The 27049-nt window shown below is 46.4% G+C and overlaps 1 protein-coding gene across 3 annotated transcripts in view; it reads right to left on the bottom strand.

Moving 5' to 3' along the window:
- Positions 1-27049, bottom strand: part of ALDH1L1 (aldehyde dehydrogenase 1 family, member L1) — an 85485-nt gene that overhangs the window by 43004 nt on the left and 15432 nt on the right. The window contains exons 2-9 of one of the 3 annotated variants that reach the window (XM_011971521.1): positions 18856-19004; positions 16442-16676; positions 15414-15579; positions 13444-13545; positions 12581-12676; positions 11465-11602; positions 8692-8817; positions 5118-5209 (exon numbers count right to left, since the gene is read on the bottom strand). In XM_011971521.1, the coding sequence (XP_011826911.1) occupies positions 5118-5209; positions 8692-8817; positions 11465-11602; positions 12581-12676; positions 13444-13545; positions 15414-15579; positions 16442-16676; positions 18856-18982 (1082 nt within the window). In that variant the 5' untranslated portion in view covers positions 18983-19004. Of the gene's footprint in view, positions 1-5117; positions 5210-8691; positions 8818-11464; positions 11608-12580; positions 12677-13443; positions 13546-15413; positions 15580-16441; positions 16677-18855; positions 19005-27049 lie in introns of those variants that run through there. The other 2 variants (XM_011971519.1, XM_011971520.1) reach the window with 2 other exon arrangements.

The following is a 27049-nucleotide window of genomic DNA, read 5'->3' as shown; positions in this document are numbered from 1 at the left end:
TTACAGGTGTAAACAGAAAAGAATAAAGTCTTCAAATCAGTAACCTACGTTGTACACCTTAAGGAACTAGATTAAAAAGCAATCTAAACCCAAAACTGTAAGAAGAAAGTAATAATAAAGATTAGAACAGAAATAAATGAAATAGAGACCAGAAAAACAATACAGAAAATAAGCAAAATCAAATTTTGTTTTCTTGAAAATATCAACAAAATTAACAAACCTTTAGCTGGACTGACCAAGACACAAAAAGTGAAGGCTCAAATTACTAGAATGAGAAATCAAAGGGAGACATTATACCAATCTTACAGAAATAAAAAGCATCATAAGAAAATATATGATAAATTATACGGCAACAGATTTGATAACTAGGTAAAGTGAACAAATTCCAAGAAACACACAATCTCCCAAAACTCACTCATGGAGAAATAGAAAATTTGAATAGATATGTAACTAGTAAGGAAACTGAATCAGTAATCAAAATCTTTCCAGTAAAGAAAAGCCCAGGGCTGAATGGTTTCACTGGTGAATTCTACCAAACATTAGAAGGGAAATTAACACCATTTTTTCTCAAATTCTTCCAAAAAAACTGAAAAGAGAACACCTCTTCAACTCCGTCCATAAGGCCAGCATTTACTCTGACACCAAAGCCAGACAAAGATACTATAGCAAAAGAAAACTACAGACCAATATTCCTTATGAAAATGGATGCAAAAGTCCTCAAGAAAATACTAGCAAACACATTTCAGCAGCATTTTAAGAAGATTACATACCATGACCAAGTGGGATTAATTCTTGGAATGCAAGGTAGTTCACCTATGAAGATCAATCCATGTAGCACACCACGTTAATGGAATGAAGAGAAAAACACATGGTCATCTCATTTAATACAGAAAAAGAATTTGACAAAATTCAATATCCTTTCATGATTAAAAAGCACTCAAAGTAATAGAAGGGAGTATCATCTATATAATAAAGGCCATATTTGAAAAACCTACAGCTAACATACTCACTGGTGAAAGATTGAAAGCTTTTCCCCTGAGATCAGCAGCAAAATGAGGATGCTTGCTTTCACCACTTCCATTCAATATAATATAGTAGTACCTCCTTACCCATGGGCGGGGCGGGGGGCGGGGGTTGTTCCAAGGCTCCCAGTGAATGCCTGAAACCACATATAGGGCTGAAGCCTACACTGTGCTCCTTGACTTATGATATGATTACATCCCAAGAACCCATTATAAATTGAAAATGTTAAGTCATAAATGCATTTATTATACCTAACATACTGAACATCAGTGCTTAGCCTAGGCTATCTTAAATGTTCTCAGAATATTTACATTAACCTACAGTTGGGCAAACTCATCTAACACAAAGCCTATTTTATACTAAAGTTTTGAATGTCTAATACAATTTATTAAATATTGTACTGAATGTGAAAAACAGAATTTTGTAAGGGTACACAAAGTGTAATTTCTAATGAATTCGTATCACTTTCACATCATCATAAAGTCAAAAAATCCTAAGTTGAAGCATCACAAGTCTGGGACCATCTACATATTCTATGCTTTTTCTGATAACACCAGTGGCTACTAAGTGACTAATGGGTGGGCAGTGCATACACCTTGGATATCCTGGACAAAGGGATGAATCACATATCAGGTGGGATGGAGTGGGACAGCATGGGATTTCATCATTCTATTAAATGGCGCTCAATTTAAAAACATATGAATTGTTTATTTCTGGACTTTTCCACTTAATATTTTCCAACCATGATTGACCATGGGTAACTTAAACTTCAGCAAGCAAAACCACAAATAAGGGGAGAACTACTGTACTGGAAGCTCCATCCAGGGCAATTAGGCAAGAAAGAAACATTAATCCAAATTGTGAAGGAAGAAGTTAAATCATATCTTGTCACAGATAACATGATCTTACATGTAGAAATCTTTAAATGGGCCAGGTGTAATGCATCACCCTGTAATTCCAGCACTTTGGGAGATCAAGGTGGGAGGATCACTTGAGACTAGGAGTTCAAAATCAGCCTGGGCAACATAGCAAGACCTTGTCTGTAAAAAAAAATTGTTTTAAGTTAGCTGGGTGTAGTGCTGCATGCCTGCAGTCCTGCTACTCAGGAGGCTGAGGCAGGAGGATCACTTGAGCCCAAGAATTTGAGGCTGCATTGGGCTATGATCACACCACTTTTCCAGCCTGAGTGACAGAGCAAGACCATGTCTAAAAAACAGAAGAAGAACACCTTAAATATTCTGCGCCTCCAAAAGACTGTTAGAGCTAATAAAGGAATTCAGCAAAATTGCAGGATACAAAAATAACATGCAAGAAAACAGTTGCAACTCCATACACTAGTAATGAACAATCCAAAAAGAAAATTAAGAAAACAATTCCCTTTACAATGGCATCAAAAGAATAAAATAAGGATAAATTTAAGCAAGTAGGCAACAGAGTTGTACACTAAAAACTATAAAACATTGCTGAAAGAAATTACAGAAGATCTAAATAAATAGAAAACCATCTATGTTCACGGACTGGATAACTTAATATTGTTAAGATGACAATATTGCCCAAAGATATCTACAATTTCTATGCCAACTCTATTAAAATCCCATGGTTTTTTGCAGAAATTACAAATATCATCTTAAAATCATATGGACTACCAAGGGACTGTGAATAGTTAAAACAATCCTGAAAAAGAACAAAGAGGACTCACATTTCCTGATTTAAAAATTTACTACAAAACTACAATAATCAAAATAGTATGATACTGGCATAAACACAGATATATAGACCAATGAACAAGATAGCTTAGAAATAAACCTAAACATATATGACCAACTAGTCTTCAACAAGGGTGGCAAGAATACATAATGGGGAAGCGATAGTCCCTTCAACAAATGGTGTTGGAAAGACTGGATGTCCACATGCAAAAGAATTAAATCAGATCCTTATCTTGCCCCACACATAAAAATAATCAACTCAAAATATATGAAAAACTTAAAAGTAAAACTTAAAACTGTAAAACTAAAAGAAAGCAGAGGGGAAAGTCTCCATGACATTGGTCTTTGCAACGATTTCTTGAATATCACACCAAAAGAACTGGAAACAAAAGCAAAAATATACAAGTGATATGCATCAAAGTAAAAAGCTTCTGCAAAGCAAAGGAAACAATCAGCATGGAATGCGAGAAAACTGCAAACTGTATGCCTGATAAGAGGTTAATCCCTAAAATATGTAAGGAGTTCCTACAACTCAATAGCAAACAAAACAAATAATCCAATTTAAAAATGGGCAAAGGCTTGAACAGACATTTCTTCAGAGAAGACATACACATGACAAACAGGTATATGAAAAGATGCTTAACATCACTAATGATCAGGAAAATGCAAATAAAAACTACAATGAGATACCATCTCATCACTGTTGGGCTGGTTATTGTTCAAAAGGAAAGAAGAAAAGGGGAGAGGAAGGAAGATAGGAAGGAAAGTAAGTATTGGCAAGGATACAGGGAAAATGAAACCTTTGTACACTGTTGGTGGGTATGTAAAATGGTACAGCCTCTATGGAGAACAATATGGAGGTTCCTCAAAAAATTTAAAGTAGAACTACCATATGACCCAGCAATCGTACTGCTGGGTATTTGTCCAAGAGAACTGCAATCAGGATCTCAAATTCCCATGCACTTCCACATTCATTCATAACAGCCAAGATGTGGAAACAACACAAATGTCCATCAACAGATGAGCAGATAATATGGTCTATCTGTACAATGAAATAAGATTCAGCCATAAAAAGAAGGCTATCCTGCCATGTGCTACAACAGGGCTGAATTTTGAAGACATCATGCTAAGTGTAACAAGCCAGTCAATTTTCTGTGACAAATGCTGTATGATTCCACTTGTATGAAGTACTAGAGTGGCCAAGCTCCATAGAGCAAAAGGAATGGCTGTTGCCAGGGCGGGGGGAGAAGGAAACGGGGAGTGGCTGTTCAATGGATAGAAAGCTTTAGTTGTATGATAGAAAGTTCTGAAGATCTGCTGACCAACACTGTGCTCATAGTTAACAATCCTACAATGTAAAGTTATAATTTTAAGAGGGTAGATGTTGTATTATGTGGGGTTTTTTTTTTGGCCACTTTTTTTTTTTAAAGGACATACACTCTTAACTATTTACAGAAAAGCAGTTTTGCTTTCTTTGCATCCTCAGCTCGGTAGCTGTACACAAGGTATGGCCTGGCCTCTGGACACCATTCTCTCAGGTGTCTGACATTCTTCTTCTTGGCATATTTTTTACAAAACAATTATTCTAAACTGCATACTGCCTCACAGTGAGTTACTAGAGGTCCACAGTGCCCAAGGTTTCCAAGCACATAGGCCCAACTCAGCCGACTCAGCCCCAGCTCATGCATGGTAGATTGCAAAACTGGTCACAGCGACCACCCCTGCAGTCACAGCCTTGGCCATGTGAAGGTACAGCACCTGCTAGCAAGATGTGGAGCTTCTTTCCCCACCCCTGGAAGCTGGACCTGTTCTGTGACTCATTTTGGCCAACAGAATGCAATGAACACGGGCTCCTGCTCTCCCTCCTGGAACCCAGCACCACCACAGGACCAGCCAGCCCCAAGCTGACCGGCAGCTTATGTGAGGCCAGCTGACAGCAGCTGAATCTGATGCAAATCAGCTGAGCCCAGCACCAACTGTCGTCCCATAGAACTGTGAGCCAAGGACATGGTGTTGGTTGAAATCTCAATGTTTTGGGGTGCGCTGTTGCACAGCACAAATGGTTGGCACAATACATAACCCCAATTCTCCCCATGAACTCGGTACTGTTCTTCTGAATCAACTCCTCCCAAATTCCTTCCTAGAACTTCCCCGGGGAGGCTGCATGCAACTGCGCCTCTCTTAACATTCGCATAAAGACCGGCAACCATTCATTTGTGCTGCCCACCCAGGTGTGCATGCAGGAGACCTGTACACTGGCCCTTCCTGGGTCCCTGGCCCACATGATCCATGAGTAAGCAAATGATTGTTTCCTGCTGCTCAGTTTTGCAGAGATTTGTGACACAGCACCAAGTACCTGGGACAGGACCCCTCCACTCCTGGCCTTACCTCACAACGTCCACAGATGCGGCCCCTGACTTGAAGAAATCAGTGGAGTCTTCAACCTCCAGGACATTGGGGAGGATCCGCTGCCAAGCACTCTGCAAAGCAAGGTCTGGTGAGAGGGTGGCCCCAGGGGAGCTGGGGACAAGTGCCACTCTGGGACAGCAACCCCTGAACAGACTCGTGGATGGCCTGGGGCCAGGTTGGGCTTCTCTATGTACCCTCCAAGATGTTGCCTCTTCCCAGGAGGCTTAATGGTCCTGGAGTGACCACCTTCTGGGAAAGAAGGAGCTGCCACAGCCCAGGCCTCTCTGATGCTGGCTGCTGTCCTCACGGTCACCTCACCTCAACCCCCGGCTTCTCTGGGGTCCCCATGGCAGTCCAGCTGGTAGAGGACAGACGTGCCAGGCCTCTAGGCATGGCTGGGGACTACAAAGGCAGGGCCCAGCTGCTCCTTAGCCCCACTCACCTTGGTGTTAGCTTTCAGGTTCTGGTGTCCCCAGGGTGACACCGATGCCCAGGTGTTGTAGCAGCAGGCTGGGGAGAGGGTGGGCCTGACGGTGACTATGAGGCTCACACATGGGCTCAGGAGACCTGGGTCTCGACCTCACCAAGATGCTAACTGGTCTGTGTCCTATGAAGGGTTGAGTCTGGGACCTATGGAGGGCAGTAGTGCCCAGCCAGTCGGCCCTGTGGATGTGGGTGCTCAGCTCCCGCCAAGGCACCCTGTAAGGCGGTCCAGCAGTCAAGATGGGACGACTGCTCTCTGGGCAGGCTGCTGGTGAGGCCCGGTGGGGCGGGAGCCAGGAGGGGCCCCAGCAATATCAGGCCAGGTCCTCACTCTCTGGATGAACTCCAGGCCATTGTCAATCGTGGGCCCAGGATGGGGGTGAGGCATGAGATGCTGGTTCAGGCCCAATTAGAACCAGTTCCCCCAACACCTGGCACAAGCACCCCTGGCTCTCCTCTTTCTTTCTTGGAAAAATGTCATGGATCTGCCCTTCCCATCCTCAGGGTGACCATCAACACCACGACAAGCCACGTGCTGTCTGTCGCACACCTGCTGCCTGCCCCTTGAGGCCTCTGCTAGGCTCTCGCCTGCTGGCGACACCTTCCTCTGACTCCCCAGCAAATATTTAAGTCCTGGGCATCCTTAAGGGTCCAATTCCTGTGTCACTTCTTCCCCGAAACCTTTGCTGGCCACTCTACTGGCAGGATCTACCTGCCTTAGACCACACCACTTGGGGCCACCAGTCGTCCACTACTGGATGGCTACTGCTAGTGTCCAGGGCCCTTATCAGATGAGAGTGAAGCCACAGAGGGGCAGTGCGGCAGACTGGTCACTGAGTGCACCACAAAGCCAAAGCCCACCAAGCCATCAAAATTCAGACAGCCCCTCAGTGCTGACAGCAGCTGGGTGAGGATTCCATCTGTGAGGCAGGCAGAGTCTGGACTACAGGGAGAGTCAGTAAACACAACGTTTGTACCATGGGCAGCACCTGCCCAGCCTCAGCTCAGGAGGGCACAGGGGGTTGTGGCCCACTACCTGCCCAGCCCACAGTGGGCTCTTGGAGTGTTCTGCTGGACAGTCACAGGCCAGGCCCCTCCACCAACCCCAGGGAGCTGCACAGCCCCAGACTGGCCTCTCCTCGTCTTGGCCATGTTCCCTCTACCCTATTGGTCTCCAGATCACACATCCTGGAGGCCGAGTGCAGCTGTGAGCAAGAGGCCTAATGATAGCCATCCTAGCGATGACCTTAGGGGGCTGCATGGTGAACAGCTAGAGGACTCGAGCCCAGCCCTCCAGAGCCCAGACTCCACTCCTCAGGCCTTGGCTCCGCAGGTGGGACATGCAGGTACTGAAGGCACCTACTGCATAGAGTTGTTATCATGAATAAACACGCTGCTCTTCCAGGAGGACCTGCAACTCTGAATGTGCATGGTGAACAAATGCAAACCTGAAAGAGCCAGTCCTTCAAGATGGATCCCCAGAAGCTAACTGGGCCTAAATTTAAAACACAGCCAAGTGACCATTTGCTTTCTAGGGGTCACACATGTACTCTGGGTTCCCCCAAAACCTGCACCATTTTATCTTTGGGTCTTTCAGAGCTCACCTGAACCAGCCAATCAGGGCTCAGCTGTACCAGCCAATCAGGGCTCAGTTGTACCAACCAATTAGAACTGGTTTCAACCCTTCCTTTGAATGGGGACCTGGGTGAGCGCTTTTTCTATAAAATCCCACCCTTCCCCTTGTTCTCAGGAACGCACCTTCCTGTTACACCAGAAGCTGCCTTTGGATGGTTTGCAAACTGGTCACTGGAATAAAGTCTCTGTTCTCCAAATTCATTTTCTGAGAACTTTTGTCCAGAGTACACACTCTAGAAGTATCTGCTTTTCTCATAAGATGCTTAGTTGTATTGCCAATGGGTACTGAGTTCCTCAAAGATGCCAGCTACTGAACTAAACCTCTTCATGTGTGTTATCTCCTCTACCAGTCACAACATCCACTGAGGAAGGGCTTGTTATTCCCATTTTACAGATGCAGGACTCAGCTGCAGCTGTTGTAAGATAGCATCTTTTGACTCAAGTCTACATCTACAAACAGATGACCCCAACTCATCCCCAGAGCCACTCAGCTGTGGGCTCCAGGAGGGCTGTCTGTCCAGCTGGCCCTGCAACCCCAGGGCAGACCAAGTTAGGGCCAGAGCAATGCTCCAGAGATATGTTTGGAAAACAGACATTCAAGGTGTTCCACTTTCAAGAAGGAGTTACTGGCTCTCAGCGCCTTTGGATCACACAAGTGCCTCACGTCCGTCCTTGCTGAGCCCTGCCCCACATGTGCTGTGAACACCCAAGGTCCCCAGCTGTGCCCGCCTGACTCTACCCCTCACCCCCGGGCTCCAGCTACAGTGCCCTCCCATGGCAACTCCCTGAACACAGGGAGGCCTCTGCCCTGTTAGGGCCTTGCCATTTGCTGTTTCTTCTCTCTTGAAGGTCTTCCCCCAGCTCTCTTCTCTCCACCCAGGGAAGAAGGATACAGTGGGAGGGAGCATGAAGGGTCAGGAACAAATCCCAGGAAGTGAGCGTAGATGGAAATTCATGTTGAGAAGACTGAGTCTCAGAGAGGGAAGCTCCCTACAGCATCACATTGGGGCAAAGCTGGATTGGAGCCCAGGTGTGCCTCACAGGCAGCTTGTGTTGGTCACAGCCCGGGATGCTGCCTCTGGTGCAGCCTTTCTGGAAGGCTCCAGTGCTCACATTCTAATCACGGGGACGTGGGCTTGACACCTGACTCTTTCAAATATTCCAGGAGCTTCTGTTTCACTCGTTAACTGTTGACAACGAGCCCTTAGAAGAGTCAGACTGAACTGGCCAGATCCCAGGGTCCCAGTTGCAGAGGAAGGAGCAGCAAGACGACAACAGAAAGCTCAAGACAAGACAGAACCAACACTGCACCTGGGGCCAACACAGACACCCACAGAAGGCTGGCACTGCCCAACTCTGGGGAGCGCAATTTGCAGAACACATGTGCTCGGCACAACCTGCACAACTGGATGGCAGCCCTGAAGTTGCCTCTTACCCGCACAGCCTCTGCAGTAACCAGCTCCGCCTCTGTCAGTTCAAGGGCACTGCTGGCTGCCCCTTTAAAGAAGTTCGAGGCCAGGATCATTTTGCCATCCTCCAGCTGAATGTTCTTCACCAGCAGCTGCAAAAGGAAGGATTTCACAGTTCCTGTGGTCAGACCTGAGGCAGTGAGGAAGACGTTCCACACAGGGTGCTGTGCCGGGCACTCCAGCCTTGTCTCCACCCTTCAGATGAGGATGGAGCAGGAGTCCCAGGTTAGTGATGAGGAATTCACAGTGGGGAGGCCACTATTCCAGGGACAAAGAGGAAATTGCAGAGCTTATGTCTCCTACCAGCTGCTTGATTTTCCATCACTCACTCCCACCACACTTTCACTTTGTTTTTAAGTGTAATGACTTTATTACTTCTATAAAAAAGGATTCCTACTGATCAAAAAAAGAAAATGTCATTCAGGCACCACATAGAAAGTAAACTTAGAAAAACAACTAATCCTGCAATCACCCAGCAGCTCCCAGAACTGCCACAGAAACACCTGGAGAACATCACCAGATGCCTGTGTGGGATACAGAGGTGGGAAGAGAAGAGGCTGAAAAAGGGTCTGGCCGGCCCTGCAGTCTGCAGCTTCAGGACAGCACTTCAAGCTAGTCCCGGGTAGAGCCTGCGTCCAGCCATCAGTTCAAGGGGATTCTGGCTGCCAGACATGAACTACCCCCATTGCAGCTCATGACTCTGGGATACTCTAGTGTCTGCCTCAGATTTACTGTATTTAATAACATGTTTGAATTGTTTGGGGCCTGCTTGTTTATCAATAGTTTTTCAACAAATGCTTTCGTTAGGGGCCAGGAAAAAAACACATATAAAAAAGAGTTATGGATAAGCTCACGGGTGGGTGCATGTCTCTATGCGTTAAGAGTGGCGATGGAAGAATGGCACCCTCTATGCATGCTCTGCCAGAACTGGAACGGGCCTCTCGGCCTGACCCTCGCCCCTTTGCCTTTCAAAGATGTTCTGGCGCTTTCTGCAAGCTAAAGCCCAGCCAGACCCCACAGGGCATGCCTGAGAGATGCTTCAACCCAAGGTCTTCTGGGTTGATCTGTGGGGAGCAGGGTGTGTGTGCTCAGCTGGTCTCTGCTCACTCCCCTCCCACCCTGACCACCTCTGGACAGTGGACCAAGCTCTTGTGAGAGAGCCGGTAACCCCAGCTTCCTCTTAGACACTTAGTTGCCTTCTTCGCACTGCTGTCTTTGCGGGTCTCTGGGCAGACGCTGTGGGTGCCCCGCTCAGACCCCGTGGCTGGTGCCCTGTCCTCCAGCTGCAGCAAGGGATGGATGATAACGGCCTGAACTGTCCCCTCCTTGCTTGCTGTGGATGGATAAGAGCTCCCGAACACAGAGAGGCCAAGGGACGATGCCTGGGGGGTCCTCCACCCCACCCCAGGGGCCACTGAAACCAAAGGCTGCCAGAGGTGGGGACAGGCAGGTATAATTGGAGAGTGCAGTTAATACTCCAAAGCCCACCCTGGGAGCAGCCCCAGGCTAGACTTCTCCTGAACTTTTACTTTTGCTTTACTTTCCTCTGCCCTTACTGCCTGGCATGATTTTCTGGAACATTGTCTCAATAAATCACTTGCACAAGAATTTTTACCTTAGGTGCTGCTTCTAGGGAACCTGACCACAGACAGATATTCTCTTGCAACTGCATATATCAATCTTGGATACCCAAAACACTACATTGCAGACATCAATGGCAGCCTAGACCTTCTGACAGGGGAGCACAGCAGACTGGACACCAAGAGTGAGCAAAGGCCAGGCCCCAAACTGCCATGCTTCACTCCAGCTGGCTGGACACAGCAACACGGCTGGGGGTACCGTTCCCACTGGGTTTGTCCAGACCTGTCAGTGTGTGGGAAGACCCCTGCCTGCCCTCTCCCTACCCCCGGCTGCTCATGTGAGAAGGAGTAGTACAGCGCATATGAACAGGAAGCTACCATGGCCAAGACCAGTATCACAGCTTTGGAGGCAGAATTTCAGCGTTTGAATCCCAGCTCTGCCACGGGCTAGCTTGGATGATGCTGGGCAAGTTATTTAAATCTCTGTTTTTTTCCTCTATAAGGATATTATGTTTATACATATATCATAGTGTTATTGGGCAGATTAAATTTAATGTGTATACATTGTTCTGGCATAAAAGGTGCTCCATCAGTGTTTGCTGGTACCCTGAGTTGTAGTCTGCTAATAACAAGAGCAGGTGGCCGGCATGGCTCCCAAGGCGCTGCACATGCTAAGTCCCCACGGCATCCCTGTTCAAAGAGATGGGAGCTGAGGCACAGAGGCTTAATGACCCCATGCCCAGAGGTGCTTCTGATAGACCACAGACAGGCCCTGAGCCCAGGTTCCCTGGGAGGGCTTCTCTCTGATTCTGGATTTTCTGACACCCACACAGGGCGCCCAGCCTGTGCAGGGGAAAGAAAGAGAGATCAGACTGTTACTGTGTCTGTGTAGAAAATCAGTAGCCTGGAGATGGGTGCCTAGCCAGGAAGGGTAGGGAGCCCAGCTTTCCCAGAACAGAGAAGTGGGTAAACTGCCTCGGACACCCTCTGCTCAGGGCCAGCCAGGCGGTCAGGGACAGATGAGGGTCGGTGGTCCCTCCTGGGTCTGGATTTTTCCATTTTCTCCAGAGGAGCCTAGGGTCTTCCCGCGAGGCCTGAGTCCAAGGACAGGAGCACGGGTGGCTTTGAGCAGGCAAGTAACCCACAGCCATGCCCTTACCATTTTGTCATCATTCCCAAAGAGGATGAGTCCCGCTTTGGTGACCACCCCTGGCCGATGGGCTCCTGGGATGGGCAAAGCATCTCCCTCGGGCACCAGGCCTGAAGTATTCAGCGTTGAGTTGAAAAATGTCAGTTTCTGTCAAGGGAAGAAAAACCGGAAGATGGTGGGTGAGAAGAAGTCCCCGAAGCCAGCAGCCTAGGCAGGTCTGAGCAGGGCTGGGAGGGGGAGAGGGGCTAGGGGCAGCTGAGACCTGGGAGCCGGCTCAAAGCCCATGTGACCCCTGAGGACCTTTCTGTTGGGGCACAAACGAGACCTGGAGGAGCCTCAGTGGCCTCAAGGAGCTGATAGCAGGTCTGCCTCAACTCTGCAATAAGACCCTTCTCCTTGGCCCCATAACCCCTTCTCCTTGGCCCATGGCCTCAGACCAGGTGCACAGACTGGGGGAGAACGTGCTCCAGGCATCATGGAGTGAGGCCATCTGCTCTCAGGGTGCTGCCGAGGAGTGGTTGCTTTGATCAGAAGGTGCATTTGCTAGTACAAAGGGCTCTGCATTGATGAGGACAGCAGGCTTCCTGCCACGGTCTGGGCAGTTGGCTGAGGGTCAAGGGTCTGGACAGTCTGAGACTGTGTCAGGGACAAGACTGCCTTCAAGGTTTGCACAAAGACCACCACACACAGTCCTGCCACCCCTGATGCCTCACCAGAGCCTGTGACCCCCAAGGCTCCCCATCTTTAGCATCTGGCCTGCCCATGGTCAGCCTGGCCCTGAATGTGCTGCCCCACCCTGCCTGAGGCCAACTCAGAGTCAGCACTGGGCCTCGGGTCTCCGCAAGCTCAGCAGTGAGACTCAAAATATTTCACAACCAATACAGCTGGGCCCCAGGGGCACTACAAGGGCCTGGAGGCTTCCAGCTATGTAGGACATCTATCGTTTAGCTACTGGAGGCTGGGTAGGTCTGTCATTCCTGGGGATGTTTAAGGGGCACCCAGTGGGAGTAGGGGCCAGGGCAGTGGCTATTTATTATACCAACCAGTTCAAACATGTGTGGCAGTCTTATGGCCAGTGGGATATACCAATGCACCTGGCTGGATTCCAGCCATGCAGGGACATACCTGCAGAGGTTCACAGGCCTCTGTCCAGGCTCCTGGAACCTTGTCGTTCCCACGGATCCAGTTGTGAATGGCCTCTGCCGGCTGGTCCCAGTCGATCTGTGGGGAGCAGGGTGTGTGCTCAGCTGGTCTCTTCTCACTCCCCTCCCACCCTGATGAAGTCTGGACAGTGGACCAAGCTCTTGTGAGAGAGCCGGTAACCCCAGCTTCCTCTTAGACATTTGCAGGAGTCCCTGAGCTGTTGCCCCCAGTTCTGGGTGCTCTCTGACCCTCAGTCTCTCATGGGCTGAGCAGACTTCAGAATGGTTTGGGGGAAGATAATGTTCTGTTGCTGTCAAGATGGCCTAGACTCTACACAGATGCCCCAGCACAATGTGCTCAGGCCCATCCCATAGGGCCCCACCTGCTTCTGCTCACTGGCAGGGCCCCTGTGGGTCCCCACACAGCACCCCTTACTCCTGAGCTGAGACACAGCCCACAGGCCTCTGAGGTTCCTCGACCGACTCTTGCTCCAGAGACCCACACTGTCCCTCGCATAGAGACTGCTCGCACTATGGTTGATGTTTTGCCCCCTAACTCCCACTCTTCTCCCTCCCTGTGGGCTTTGCCTTCCCATTCCTCCTAAAGAGGAACAGGAAAGAACCTGGAATGGACCTCAATGAACCTGTTTGCTGCCCTCCCAGGTGCCAGGGTCCTCCTCCTCCACGGCTCTCTTCATGCATCCCTGACCTGGGCTGCCCTGTCTTCTGGTCTCAAAGAATTACAACCTGCACCATCTAGGCTGAACTCCAGCCTCCTCAGGCTGCCCTCTACAACCCCAGTCTGCTCACAGGCAGGATGAGGGTGTCGAGGGACCCAGCACTCACCTTGGCCGTCTCCTTCTTCTGAATCCCCTCATAGGTGGCTCCTTCCTCAGGCTGAGGGAGTCTGGGGGCCTTGCCTTCAGCGATCAGCCTCACGGCCTGCACCTGGGGAGACCAGTGGGCTGCTATCCCCAGCAGTAGGACCTTGCCTCCTTCCCAGCCCCAGGGCCTACATTGAGCCTGGACCCTTCCCCAGACTGACCAGACTTGCCTGGCACACAGCAGGCACCCAAGAAACACCTGCCATATGAACAAGGGAGTCAGTGTGAACCTAACTTCTATTGCACAACAGACGCAGACCCGTCCTCTCTACCTGGCAAAGGTTTAGATTACATAGATCTTACATCTTCTGAGATCTTAGATTATATAAACAGTAAAGCCCTGCAGGTATAACACAGATACAAATGTCCATGTTGCTGTCTAAGCCTTCTCTGCCTTGTAAGGAGAGTGGGTCCTGAGCCCCATGGTGGGCTTGAAGGTGCAAGTTTGGAGGTCTGAGATGAAGCAGGAAATAGTTTCTCTGTGACAGGAAAGAGGAAGGTGGTGGGAAAGGAATCAGGGGAGAGACAGGACAGCCAAGGAGCCTGAGCCTATGTGAGCAAGAGCCTGCAGGAAGAGACGGGGAGGTGCCAAGAACAGGAAGTGACCGAGTGTCAGAGCATCTGAGGCAGGGCTGCCCGATGGAGCCCTCTGTGGTGATGGACGAATTCCAAGTCTGCACGGTCCAACATGGTGGCCAGGGGACTTGGAATGTGGCTGAGACTGAGAAACTGAATTTTTCAGTATAATTCATTTTATGAATTTAATAGCTGCATGTTACCAGTGGCTGCCTTGTTGGACAGTGCAGCTCCAAGGAGTATTTGAGTTGCTTGCCGTGGGAAGCACAGGTTAGCCCCTTCTCTATACCACTAAATCTCCAGCAAGTCTACTTTGTTAACTATTTTTGTGAGCTGGTCAGTCTGTGGGGGAAGACAAGTTTAACACAACCGAAAAATAAAAGGCAATGGCCAGGAGCTGAGGATGAGGGGACGGTGGACGCTGCCGCTGTGCTTCGTGCTGTGCCCAAACAGCAAGGGCTTCCCAGGGCCTCCGTCCCTCCTGCCTCATGCCTGGACAGCACCTCTTCCTCTGGTCGTCCCTCCTGCCTCATGCCTGGACAGCACCTCTGCCTCTGGCTGTCCCTGTCAGCCCACCCTCGGGCAGGGGCCAGCAGCCTTTACATATGATCTCCATCTGTGGGCTCAGGCCCATGGCCTGCTACTCTGCCTCTCAGCAGTGCCAGCTGCCCATGTGACTGAGCCGCCCTTTGGCTTAGGCCGTGTGACCACAGGTCAAAGCCTTCCCAGCTCTTCCGAGCAGGAAGCATGTGACTGAGGCAGCCTATCAGAGTACTCCATCACCCCAGCTGGTGATTGGCTCATGAGGAGCACATGACCCCAAAACTGGCCAATCACAATCTCCCCTGATTTGTGATTGATGAATTCTAGGAGAAAAAGTGTTTCTCTTTTCTTGGAATCAAGAATTAGAGTCCTTGAGCTACAGTGGCTATGTTTCCTCTAATTCAGGGCAGCTAAACTGAGAATGAAGCTAATCACACAGAGAAAAGCAGAATCAACGAGTGAAGGAGAGAGAAACAGAAACTTAATGATGTTGTAGCTGAAGTTCCTGGATTCAGCAGGACGTGACCCAGTCCCTGCCTTTAGCCTTGTCTATTAAACGGGCCCCAAAATGTCCCCTTTTTGCCAAACGCTTTTTGAGTTGGGGTCTGTCCGTTGTGAGCAAGAGTCCCTCCTAATACAATACACTGTTTGTCCTAATTCTGCCCCTAAAACCTTAAAGTGAGAGCTCTCTCCCTCCAGAATCCTGAATTTGGGGAACAGATTCCTGGCCTCCAGGAGCAGTGGGCTGGGTCTAGGGAGGGTGCTTGAGTGTGCGTCCGGGTGGGCAGGGCGCGGCCGGCTCCAGGCCCTCACCATCCCTTTGATGCCTTCTGGGAAGAGGAAGCGGTTGTACAGCGTGCTCACGGTGTCATCTGGGAGCACCTCACACTCCTTCTGCAGCAGAAGGTCCCCGGTGTCCAGACCATCGTCCGCCCAGAAGATGGAAAAGCCCCCTTTCTTATCTCCGTGAATGAGGGTCCTAGGAAGCAGAAGAGTGAAACCCGGAGTCTGCGGCGAAGGGCCATGGAGGACGCCCTGGGTGCAGGCCCGTGGGCCTGCCACCCTCTAGGAGGCCCTCTCTTCCCAGGGGTAGCACTGACACCGGCTCCGGCGGGAAATAGAAGAAGGAAAACAGCATGTACTGATAAGAACTATGGGCCAGGAATTGTGCTAAAAGCCCTATATGCCTTATGTAACTGAGTCCTCACAGCAGGGATAACAGGTATACTCGGTTTACAGATAGGGAAACTAAGGTCCAGAAAAGTGAAGTGACACCAACAAAGATCAAAGAGCCTGACTCCCAACAGACCAGTTTGACTACGAATCCTCTCTTTTCTCAACTCAAATGTTTTCCCTCTTTGACCACCCATCTGCCTTGTCACCCCCTTTGTTGTCTTCTTGGGAATTCTGTCACATCAGACTACCTTGGGGAGGCCATCCTTTGCTCCACGTTTATCTCTTTCTACATAGTGTGCTGCCCAGAGCAGCGGTAGTGGAAGTTAGAGTAGGACCCCCAGCCCACTGCCTGGACTGGCGCCTTGGACCCTGCGCCTCCTGGTGCCCTCTCTGTCCCAGCTGGGGGATGGGAACACTGACAGTGCCAGTTTCTCAGATAACTGTGGGAGTGCAGAGTGCTTAGCAACACCTGCTCCCAGAGCCTTCTGTCATCGATAACGTTGCACAGCCTGTTCTGTGGCTGACAGCTGGCAACCACAGGACAAGCACCTGCACAATGCCCACTCTGCATCCCTAGAAATGCTTTGGGCTAATGGAAAGAGACAAGTCAGGCTGATGGAGGGACATGTATAGGGATGGCCCCCCGTGTTTTTGCCCCATCTCACCAGTTGATGGCCGAGGCCCCTCGGTGTCTAGGAAGCAGTGATGGGTGATAGATGATGGAGCCATGCCGGGGGGCATTGATTATCTCCATGGGGATGAACTGGCTGCAGAAGGGCAGGACGTTGAGCTCGGCCCCCAAAGCTTGGTATTTTGCCACCACTTCAGGCAAAGCCTGTCCTTTTGCACGCCACCGGGAGAATTTGAATACCGGCACGCCATCCTTCTCAGCTTCCAGACCTGTGGGATGGTGGATAAGAAACTGGCCCCTCTCTATCACCCACCCACATGTGGCCAACTCTGCCTTCCCAGCAGAGCGGCCCATGGGCCTTCTCTCTATGCCACCCCCCTCACCCCCCACCCCCAGCCAGTCTCCACTGGGCAACACAGACAGACGCACCAGCCAAGCATGAGGCTCTGGGGACCACCCTGCCTGCTCTGACTTCTGCTGAGCTCCAGGACCTCTGAGTGCCTCCCTCTTCCAGGCCCCAGATGGCTGACCTCTGCCCTCGCTCCTCTCCTGAGGCCTTGCCATCCCCATCACTGAGTTACTGTCTTATGGTCCCCTCTACTGCTCTCTCTGTGATGGGGACTGCCCCACTGCAGATGGCATTTCTGCTTTGTCAGCTGTTCCCTGATGAAGGAATAAGGGGAAGAAGGGTAACAAGGGCATCCTCACTCCTTTCTGTTCAGGTTCCTGTCCAGTGAGCCTCCCCTAGCCCAGCTTCTTCATCCCAGCCACAGTTGTTCCTTCCCAGAGCAATGGCTAAATCAGTTTTTCCATCATCCATAGAACTAGCTTCAATATGCACACACCCCACACCCCACCCCGGGCCCAGATACAGCCTGGAGGGCCCCTCCTCTGCCCCATCACCAGCACGCCCTCCTCACAGCCCTGGATTACAGGCCCAAGCTCCCAAGTTTTTGTAGTTAAAGCTTCCTCCTTTATCTTAGCCTTAGAGCGGGCAGCTGCTTCCTGCAGTCACTGTCCCTGATAACTTCCAGCTCTCTGCCTTCCACTCTTCAATACCCAAGGAACACTTCTTTGTATTCAGTTCTCTGTTAGAGCCTTTGGTGTGATGTTTGGGCGCTGATGGGACTGGCCCTCCTCTCCGGCCTCCTCTGTCATTCTGTCCTGGTGTCTGGTGGTTTTGAGAGAGGGTGGGATGTGATGTCAGCAGATTGGACTGCACTTGCAAAAGCTGTCCAACAGTGACTAATGAAATACTGCTGCAGGACATCTGAGATCAAGGTCAAGTAGGAGTCCCAGCCAGGTCTGGTCTGGGTCCAGGGTCAGCAGCTGGGATCAGTGGTCACTTAGTGGCTGGGTGTAAGGTCCAGGCTGTGGTGGGGTCAGGGTATGTCATGGGTCACCGGTGGTCAGGTCCAAGACTGAACCCTGGCTGGCATCGGGTGTTGGGTGTTGGAGCTGATTTTAGGGCCAGGCTGCAGCTTCCCCATTGAAGGAGGCTGGCTGTTCCTTAACAAACCATACCTCTGTGCCTGGCCAGGCCTACAAGCCCCCTTTCCTAATCCTGGCCTTCTGTCCTTAAGCCCTGCCCCACAGTCTGTCTCCATCAGGCCTGAGAAGGACCAGTCAGTGTTCCTAGAGGGTCTGTTCACCCAAGCTGAGGCCCCTGCATCCTGTCTGCTGAGGTTCCCAGCTCAAAGGCAGTGGCCCAGACCCGTGATTCTCAAACTGTGCTTCTCCTGGTACCAGAGACACCAGTATCTCCCAGGAACTTGTCCCAGGTTAAAAATTTCACCTAATTCTGACTTTTCCACCTCATTCTGAATCAGAAACTCCCAGGGTGGGCTCAGTACTCTCTGTGGTTTTGTTCTTTTCTTTAAAAAAATTAAAATGTCAGGGGAGAGTGCAAATGCAGTTCCCCATGACCACAAATTACGCAGTCAAGTTCCCCACATTTGGGGAAATTGCAGGGATCAGCACATCCAGAGTACAATGGAGAAGCCTCACCCTGGGAAAACCACCTTTGTGATCATGGTCTGTCCTCTGCCAGGTAAGCAGAGCACTGTGTGTTTTGACGGCAGCCCCAGCAATGGTGATGCCGCGCATGCCCACTTTTCAGAACATGGACGCCCAGTTCAGAACATGGAGCCCTTCCCAAGCATGGGTGCTGGGTCAGAAAAGCTCTGTGTGGGACCTGGGACCAGGCTGGGCTTCTCTACAGCCCTTCTCTAAAGCCACCCCATGATCAGGTGGGGAGGGCATCTTTACTTTATTCCAGAAAAGCCCAGCAGCCTGTTGGCACTGGAGCAGGATTCAAGGTAGACCACTTACCCAGCCAGAGCACAGGCCCTGGAGACTTCTGCTCCCAACCTCCCACCCACTGCTTCCCTTGTGCCTGGACGGGCAGGCCGCCCTCCATCGGCTTCCCTGCTCCGTCGGCTCACTCACCCAGGGGGTCGGCCTTCCCATCCTTGTCTGGAACAGTGAACACACCCACCACTTCGTGGCCCTCCTTCCTCAGGTGGCAGTAAACTTCCTGGCCAAACAGGCTCTGTCCAATCACTGCAATCTTCATGGTAGCAGGAGGGTTGGAAGGACTTGGGGAAGGAATAAAGCAGCAATTAGACAGAGATTGCTGGTCTCAGAGAAGCCAGCCCTGGTTTAAGACGGGGCAGTTCATGGCACCTGGCCTGCTCTACCCCAATTCCCTCTGTGGCTCTGTGGGTGGCAGGCCACTGAGGGGAGACTGCCACTGTAAGAGAGACCAGATGAAACATGTACACACGACCCAATGGATCCCTAATGTCAGAATATTCAGTGCCACAGCGGGTGAGCTGGATATGGATTGTAGAATTAGGGGATTCCCTTTTGAAACCTTCCAAACTGGCATGGAATGTTGGGTGTCAAGATGTTTGAGATATATTTGAGCATATTCCAGTAACTAACCAATTCTATGGCATTGGTCAAGTCACCTTGGTAAAGTCACACTTGTTCATGAGAAAGATGCCACATCTCTCAAATGGCTTTCAGTCTACAAATTAGGCTTATTCCTCTGAGCCAGGAGCCACAAAAGGAGCAAGGGGAGTCCCTGCCGAAGGGACTGTCCAACTGAGCTGTAACAGAAAAGGGGCCTGGGTGGGCAGGCCTGAGGATGAAGGTGGTGAAAAGTGGAACGGGGTTCCACTAAGGAAGATGTGTGGAATGAAGCCTAGCTAATCATGCATATTCTCCAAAGATTGGTCATTCATTCACCTCACGCATATCTGTAAAACCTAAACTACTATTCACTTAATACATTTCTTTAACTTGTCCATTTACCAAAATAAGTTTTTTTTTGGAAAATTTTATTAAAGTAATGTATACTTCATACATACATAAAGTACACAAATCATAGATGTGTAGCTCAATGAATTTCACAAACTGAACACACCACTGTAATCACCACGAGAAAGAGAAAAACTTCAGGAGCCCTTTGAGCCTCTTCTAGTCACTACACTCACCAAGAATCATGGGACTTCTAACAGCATCAAATGGTTTTGCCTGATATATGTATATGTATCCCCTTTACATGTATTCATCTTACATAAATGGAATCATACAGTGTTTTGCAGATTTTCTCCCTTAACATTATCTTTGTGGTTGCATGTAGTCGTAGTGAGTTTATTCTCATTGCTGCAGAAGTGGATGACCTGCAGTTCATTTATTCATTCTACTGTTAAAGGAATTTGGGTAGTTACCAGTTTGAAGGTATTACAAATAGGATGCTACAGAGATTCTTGCATATGGTCTTCATGGTACATATGTACACATCTCTGTCAGGTATGTACTTAGGGAGGAATTGCTGGGTCATTGGTGTGAAAATTTCCAGCTTTAACAGATGCTGCCAGTTTTCCATAGTGGTTGTACCAGTTTCCACTTCCATGTGCTCTCCATCTTGGTTTGTGTCTTCATTTTAGCTCTTTTCCTAACATAAAATACAACTGTCTCATTGGGGTTTAATTTGCAATTCCCTGATAACCAATGAAGTTGATCGCCTTTTCCTATGTTTCTTGGCCATTTGTATATCCTTTTGTGGGAATCAGCTCTTCAAATCTTTTGTCTGTGTGGTTTTATTCTTATTGAAAGGGAGTTTTTTTGTTTTGTTTTTCTGTTTTGTTTTTGAATCATCTAGATTATGAGTTCTTTGTCAGATATGCGTATGGAAAATATCTTCCCTAATTCTGTGGTTTGCCTTTTTTATCCTCGTATGATGTCTTTTGATGAACAGACGTTCTTAAACTTAATATAGTACATTTTATCAAACATTTCCTTTATGTTTAGTGGTTCTTGTATTCTATTTAAAAAATCTTCACCTACTCCGAGTTCATGAAGATGTTCTCCTTGTCATTCAAGATCTTTATTGTTTTGGCTTTTACATTAGATGTGCAATCCCTCTGGAATTGATTTTTTCATACAATGTAAGGTAGAAGTCCAGAATTTTTTTTCCATATGGATATAAAATTAACCCAGCACTAGTTACTGAAAAGAAGTTTCTTCATTGAAAAGGATCATACATGTATACATCTATCTTTGAACCTTTGGTCAGTTTGTCTATCTTTGCATTTAGTATAGCTTAAAAATGTCTTTTGTTCTCATGGTGAAGATACATACCCTAAAGTTTTATTGTAGCTGACCTACCTAGTAGTAGTGAAGTGGTATTTCATTGTGGTTTTGATTTGTATTTTGCTATTGAATCATGATGTTAAACATCTTTCAATGTGCTTTTGGCCATTTGTATACCTTCTTTGGAGAAATGTTTATTTGAGTTCTTTGACCCATTTTAAAAATTGGTTTGTTTGTCTTTTTTGTTGCTAGCATGTAGAAATACAATTGATTTTGTACATTGACGTTGTATTAACCAGCACCTTAATTGCTTCACGTATAAATTTTCATACTGTGTAGATTCTTTGTGATTTTCTAAGTATATAATCATGTTATGATGTTGGTTTTATTTCTTTCTTTCCAATCCTGAAGTCTTTCATTTCATTTACTTCCTTATTGCACTTGGCAATATTGAATACAGGTGGTGATAGTAGTTCCTGTTTCATTCCTGTGACCTTGGGAAGAGACCATTCAATATTTGACCATTGGTTAGCTTTGGGAAATTTTGGTAGATAGACTAACATATTATGAAAGTTGTCTTATTAATATATTTCTGGTTGCCAATCATGGCAAGGAGTTGACTTTTACCAAATGTTCTTCCTGTAGGTCATGAGATTTTTATTTTATTGTGGTGGATCATAGTGATTGATTTTTAAATGTTAAGCCACCTTTGCAGTCTTGGAATGAATACCACTTGATCATGATATATTACCTTTTTATATGTCTTTAAATTTGAAGAGCTGGTATTTTGTTTGTTTTTTAATCTATGCTTGTAAGAAATATTGACATGAACCAGTCCCAGTGGCTCATGACTGCAACCCCAGCACATTAGGAGGCTGATGTGGGCAGATTGCTAGAGGCCAGGAGTTCAAGACCAGCCTGGGCAACATAGTGAGACCCCAATCTCTACAGAAACTACAGAAAAAAAATAGCTGGACATGGTAGTGCATGCCTGTAGTCCCAGCTACTTGGGAGGCTGAGGCAGGAGAATCACTTGAGTCTGGGAGGTTGAGGCTGGAGTGAGCTGAGACTCCACCACTGCACTCCAGCCTGGGCAACAGAGTGAGACTATGTCTCAAAAAATAAAATAAAATAAAATAAAAAAAGGCAAGGCGGGGCGGGGCGGGGCAGGGCAGGGTGAGGCAAAAAGAAAAGAAAAGAAGAAAAGAAATATTGATGTGTCAAATACTTCCTTGTAACAAATGTCCTATTCAGGTTTTGGTGTAGTTTTCTTTTTCTTTCAACTTTTATTTTAGAAACAGGGGGTGCAAGTGCAGGTTTGATATATGAATATGTGGCACCCAGGTAGCAAGCACAGTACCCAACGGAGTTTTTTCAACCCATTCTCCTACCCCCTCTACCGGTCTGCAGTGTCTGTTGTTCCCATTTTATGTGCATGTGTGCTCAGTGTTGAGCTCCCACTTGCAAGTGAGAACATGCAGTATCTGGTTTTCTGTTTCTGCCTTAATTCACTTAGGATTACGGCCTCTAGTCCACCCATGTTGCTACAAAAGACATGCTTTCACTCTTTTATTATGGTTGTGTAATATTCCATGGTGTATATGTACCACATGTTATTTTTCCAATCCACCATTGTTGGGCACCTAAGTTGATTCCGTCACTGCTGTTGTGAATAGTCCAACAACAAACATACGAGTGCATGTGTTTTTTTCATATAATGATCTATTTTCCTCTGAGTATATACCCAGTAATGGGATTTCTGGGATGGATGGTAGTTCTAAGTTCTTTAAGAAGTCTCTAAACTTTTCTTTAAGAAACTTCCACAGTGGCTGAACTAATTTACATTCCCCCTAACCGTGTATAAGCGTTCTGTTTTCTCTATAGCCTCACCAGGACTGTTGTTCATTGACTTTTTAGTAATAGCCATTCTGACCAGTGTAAGATGGTATCTCATTGTGATTTTGATTTGCATTTCTCTAATGATTAGTGATGAGGAACATTTTAATATTTTTGTTGGCTGCTTATATATCTTTTTTTGGGAAGTGGCTGCTCATGTCCTTTGCCCATTTTTTAATGGGGTTATTTGTTTTTTGCTTGTGGATTTGTTTAAAATTCTTATACATTCTGGATATTAGACCTTTGCCTGATGTGTAGTTTGCAAATATTTTCTCCCATTCTGTAGACTGTCTACTCTATTGATAGTTCTTTTGCTGTACAGAAGCTCTGTATTTTAATTAGGTCTCACTTGTCAATCTTTGTTTTTGTTGCAATTGCTTTTGGGGACTTAGCCAAAAATTCTTTGCCAAGGCTGATGTCAACAAGGGTATTTCTTAGGTTTTCTTCTAGGATTTTTATAGTTTGAGGTCTTACATTTAAACCTTTAATACATCTTGAGTTAATTTTAGTATATGGCAAAAGAGTCCAGTTTCATTCTTCTGCATATGGCCAGCCAGCTGTCCTAGCATCATTTATTGACTAGGGAGTCCTTTCCCTGTTGCTTGTTTTTGTGGGCCTTGTCAAAGATCAGTTGGTTGTAAGTGTGTGGCTTTATTTTGGAGTTTTCTATTCTGTTCCATTGGTCTATGTGTCTGTTTTTGTACCAGTATTATGCTGTTATGGTTACTATGACCTGATAAAATAGTTTGAAGTCAGGGCATGTGATGCCTCCAGCTTTCTTATTTTTCCTTAGGATTGCTTTGGCTATTCAGGCTTTTTATTGATTCCATGTGAATTTTAGAATAGTTTTTTCTAATTCTGTGAAGAACGATGTTGGTAGTTTCATGTGAATAGCATTGAATCTGTAAATTGCCTCAGACTTTATGGACATTTTAACAATATTGAGTCTTCCAATCCATAAGCATGGAATGTTTTTCCATTTATTTGTGTAATCTCTGATTTCTTTCAGCAGTGTTTTGTAGTTCTCCCTGTAAATATCTTTCACCTCCTCAATTGGCTGTATTCATAGGTATTTCACTTTATTTGTGGCTACTGTAAATGGGATTGTGTACCTGATTTGATTCTCAGCCTGGACATTATTGGTGTACAGAAATGCTACTGATTTTTGTACTTGATTTTGTATCCTGAAGTGTTACTAAAATAGTTTATCAGTTCTAGCAGCCTTTTGGTGGAGTCTTTAAGCTTTTCTAGGTTTAGAATGATATTGTTGGTGAAGAGTTAGTTTGACTTCTTCTTTTCCTATTTGGATGCCTTTTATTTATTCCTCTTGCCTGATTGCTCTGGCTAGGACTTCCAGTATTATGTTGAATGTGAGTGGTGAGAGTGGGCATCCTTGTCTTGTTCTAATTCTTAGGGGAATGGTTCCAGCTTTTGCCTGTTCAGCATGATATTGGTTTTGGGTTTGTCATAGATGACTCTTATTATTTTGAGGTATATTCCTTTGATGCCTCATCTGTTGAGGATTTTTATCATGAAGAGATGCTGGATTTTCTCCAAAGCTTTTTCTGTATCTATTGAGATGATCATATAGTTTTTGCTTTTAATTCTGTTTATGTGGCAAATCACATTTATTGATTTGTGAATGTTAAACCAGCCTTGCATCCCAAGAATAAAGCCCACTTAAGCATAGTATATTAACTTTTTGATGTGCTGCTGGATTTGGTTTGCTAGTATTTTGTTGAGGATTTTTGTGTCTATGTTCATCGGGGATATTGGCCTGAAGTTTTCTTTTTTTGTTATGTCTCTGCCAGATTTTGGTATTAGGCTGATTCTGGCTTCACAGAATGAGTTAGGTAGGATCTCCTTTTCAATTTTTTGGTAATACTTTCAATAGGATTGGTGTCATTACTTCTTTGTGTGTCTGGTAGAATTCAGTGTGAATCTGTCTGGCCCTGAGCTTTCCTTGATTGGTAGTTTTTCTCATTACTGATTCAGTTTCAGAGTTCGATATTGGTCTATTACAGCATTTCAATATTTTCCTGCTTCAGTCTTGGAAGATTGTGTGTTTCCAGGAATTTATCCATTTCCTCTAAATTTTCTCATTTGTGTCCATATATTTGTTCACAGTATTCTCTAAAAATCTTTTCTAATTTCTGTGGATTGGTTGTAATGTCATCTTTGCCATTTCTGATTATACTTACTTGGATCTTCTCTTTTTGTATATTAATGTAGCTAGTGGTCTATTGATCTTGTTTATTTTTATTTTTTTGAAAAACCAACTCTTGGTTTCATTGATCTTTTGTGTGGATTTTTGCATCTTAATTTCATTCAGTTCTCTAATTTTTCACTTCTTTTCTTTGACTGGTTTTGGGGTTGGTTTGTTCTGTTTTTCTAGTTCCTTTCGGTGAAGTTAGTTTGTTAATTTGAGATCTTTCTATTTTCTTGATGAAGCCATTTAGTGCTATAAACTTTCCTCTTAACACTGCTTTAGCTGCATCTCAGAGATTCTGGCAAAAGGTTCCCCATATTCAAGGTTTCTTCAACTTTAAACCCCACCCTTCCTCTTTCTCCACTGGTTCAAAAACTACTCCAACCAATGAAACCTCCTCTGCCATTCTCCTTCTCCGGGAAGTGGCCAGGGTAAAAGGCATTGCTCACATTCATGTCCCCTTCTCCATGTCTGATTTGTGGCAGATTGAACAGCTTCTGGGATCTTTCTCTAAAAATCCCTCTCATTATCACAGGGAATTCCTGCACATAACTCAATCCTTTAATTTAACTTGGCGTAACGTTTATATAATTCCAACTTCCACCCTTACCCTTAATAAAAAAGAGCACTCAGCTTAATTAAAATGGATATCCAAGAAAATATATTCAAAAGACCTTTATGTTTTTCTCTTCATAAATCTGGTTTTCCTGAAAAAAGTTTTTTTCTCAGTCAAAATTTCATTTCTCCACTGTGTCTTGCCACTTTTAATGCATGCATAAAAAACCCTAAAATAACTTCTAGTAGCCTGGAACTCCCTGGGAAAACAGAAAAGGTGCCACAAATCCCATTTTGGGAAAAATCTCTGTTTTCCTTATGGACCGCGTGAAATTAAAGGTGAATAAGTACCTCTCAAAAATCTGTCTTGTATTCCAGCTATGCTTGTTTTTTAGGCCCTGAAAATTGTTTTCCTAGCCCTGTTCTTAAAGGGCCTCATTGGAGGCCAATAATCCAATTAAAAAAATTAGCAAATGTAAATCTTATAACTACTGGATCTTCTTCTGATTGTCTGTGTGGCTATATATGTGTTACGAGTGCAGTATCTATTAAAAGGAGCTCTGAGTAATTAATTGGCCTAAGAAAAATAAGCGATTAAATGCATTTTATGTATGTATGTATGTATGTATGTATGTATGTATGTATTTATTTATTGAGATGGAGTCTTGCTCTGTCGCCAGGCTGAAGTGCAATGGCGCAATCTCGGCTCACTGCAACCTCTGCCTCCCGGATTCAAGCGATTCTCCTTCCTCAGCCTCCCGAGTGGCTGGTACTACAGGTGCGCACCACCACCCTCAGCTAATTTTTGTATTTTTAGTGGAGACGGGGTTTCACCATGTTGGTCAGGGTGGTCACAATCTCCTGATCTCCTGACTTCGTGTCTGTCTGCCTCAGCCTCCCAAAGTGCTGGGATTACAGGTGTGAGCCACCATGCCCAGCCTAAATCAAATATTTTTAAGGAAAATGTTAAGCAAAGTAATACTGTGTATATTGCCATTTTACTTTATTCCTCTGTTAAAGCAAAATTGTGGGTTTTTTATTACGTGTGCATGCTTTTGTTAGATGTCCTACCTAGCTGTGCTAAGGTATACTAGTACTATTTATGGTTTAAGTTTTAATTCTTAGGTATTTCTCCAGCTCTGACATTGTTTTCCAAAGACATGCTAAACTGTATTGCACAGTTCAAAATTTAATTACTTAAGGGATCAATCTAGGCATTGTTCTTGGTCTTTAATAGCAGAATATGTATATTATCACTATATTAATTTTTTTTTTTTCTGAGACAGAGTTTCACTCTTGTTGCCCAGGCTGGAGTGCAATGGCACGATCTTGGCTCAATGCAGCCCCCATCTCCCAGGTTCAAGCAATTCTCCTGCCTCA

This window comes from Mandrillus leucophaeus, unplaced genomic scaffold (genome assembly GCF_000951045.1).
Source record: "Mandrillus leucophaeus isolate KB7577 unplaced genomic scaffold, Mleu.le_1.0 Scaffold123, whole genome shotgun sequence".
Taxonomy (NCBI): domain Eukaryota; kingdom Metazoa; phylum Chordata; class Mammalia; order Primates; family Cercopithecidae; genus Mandrillus; species Mandrillus leucophaeus.
This window is presented reverse-complemented; position numbering and strand designations above follow the sequence as displayed.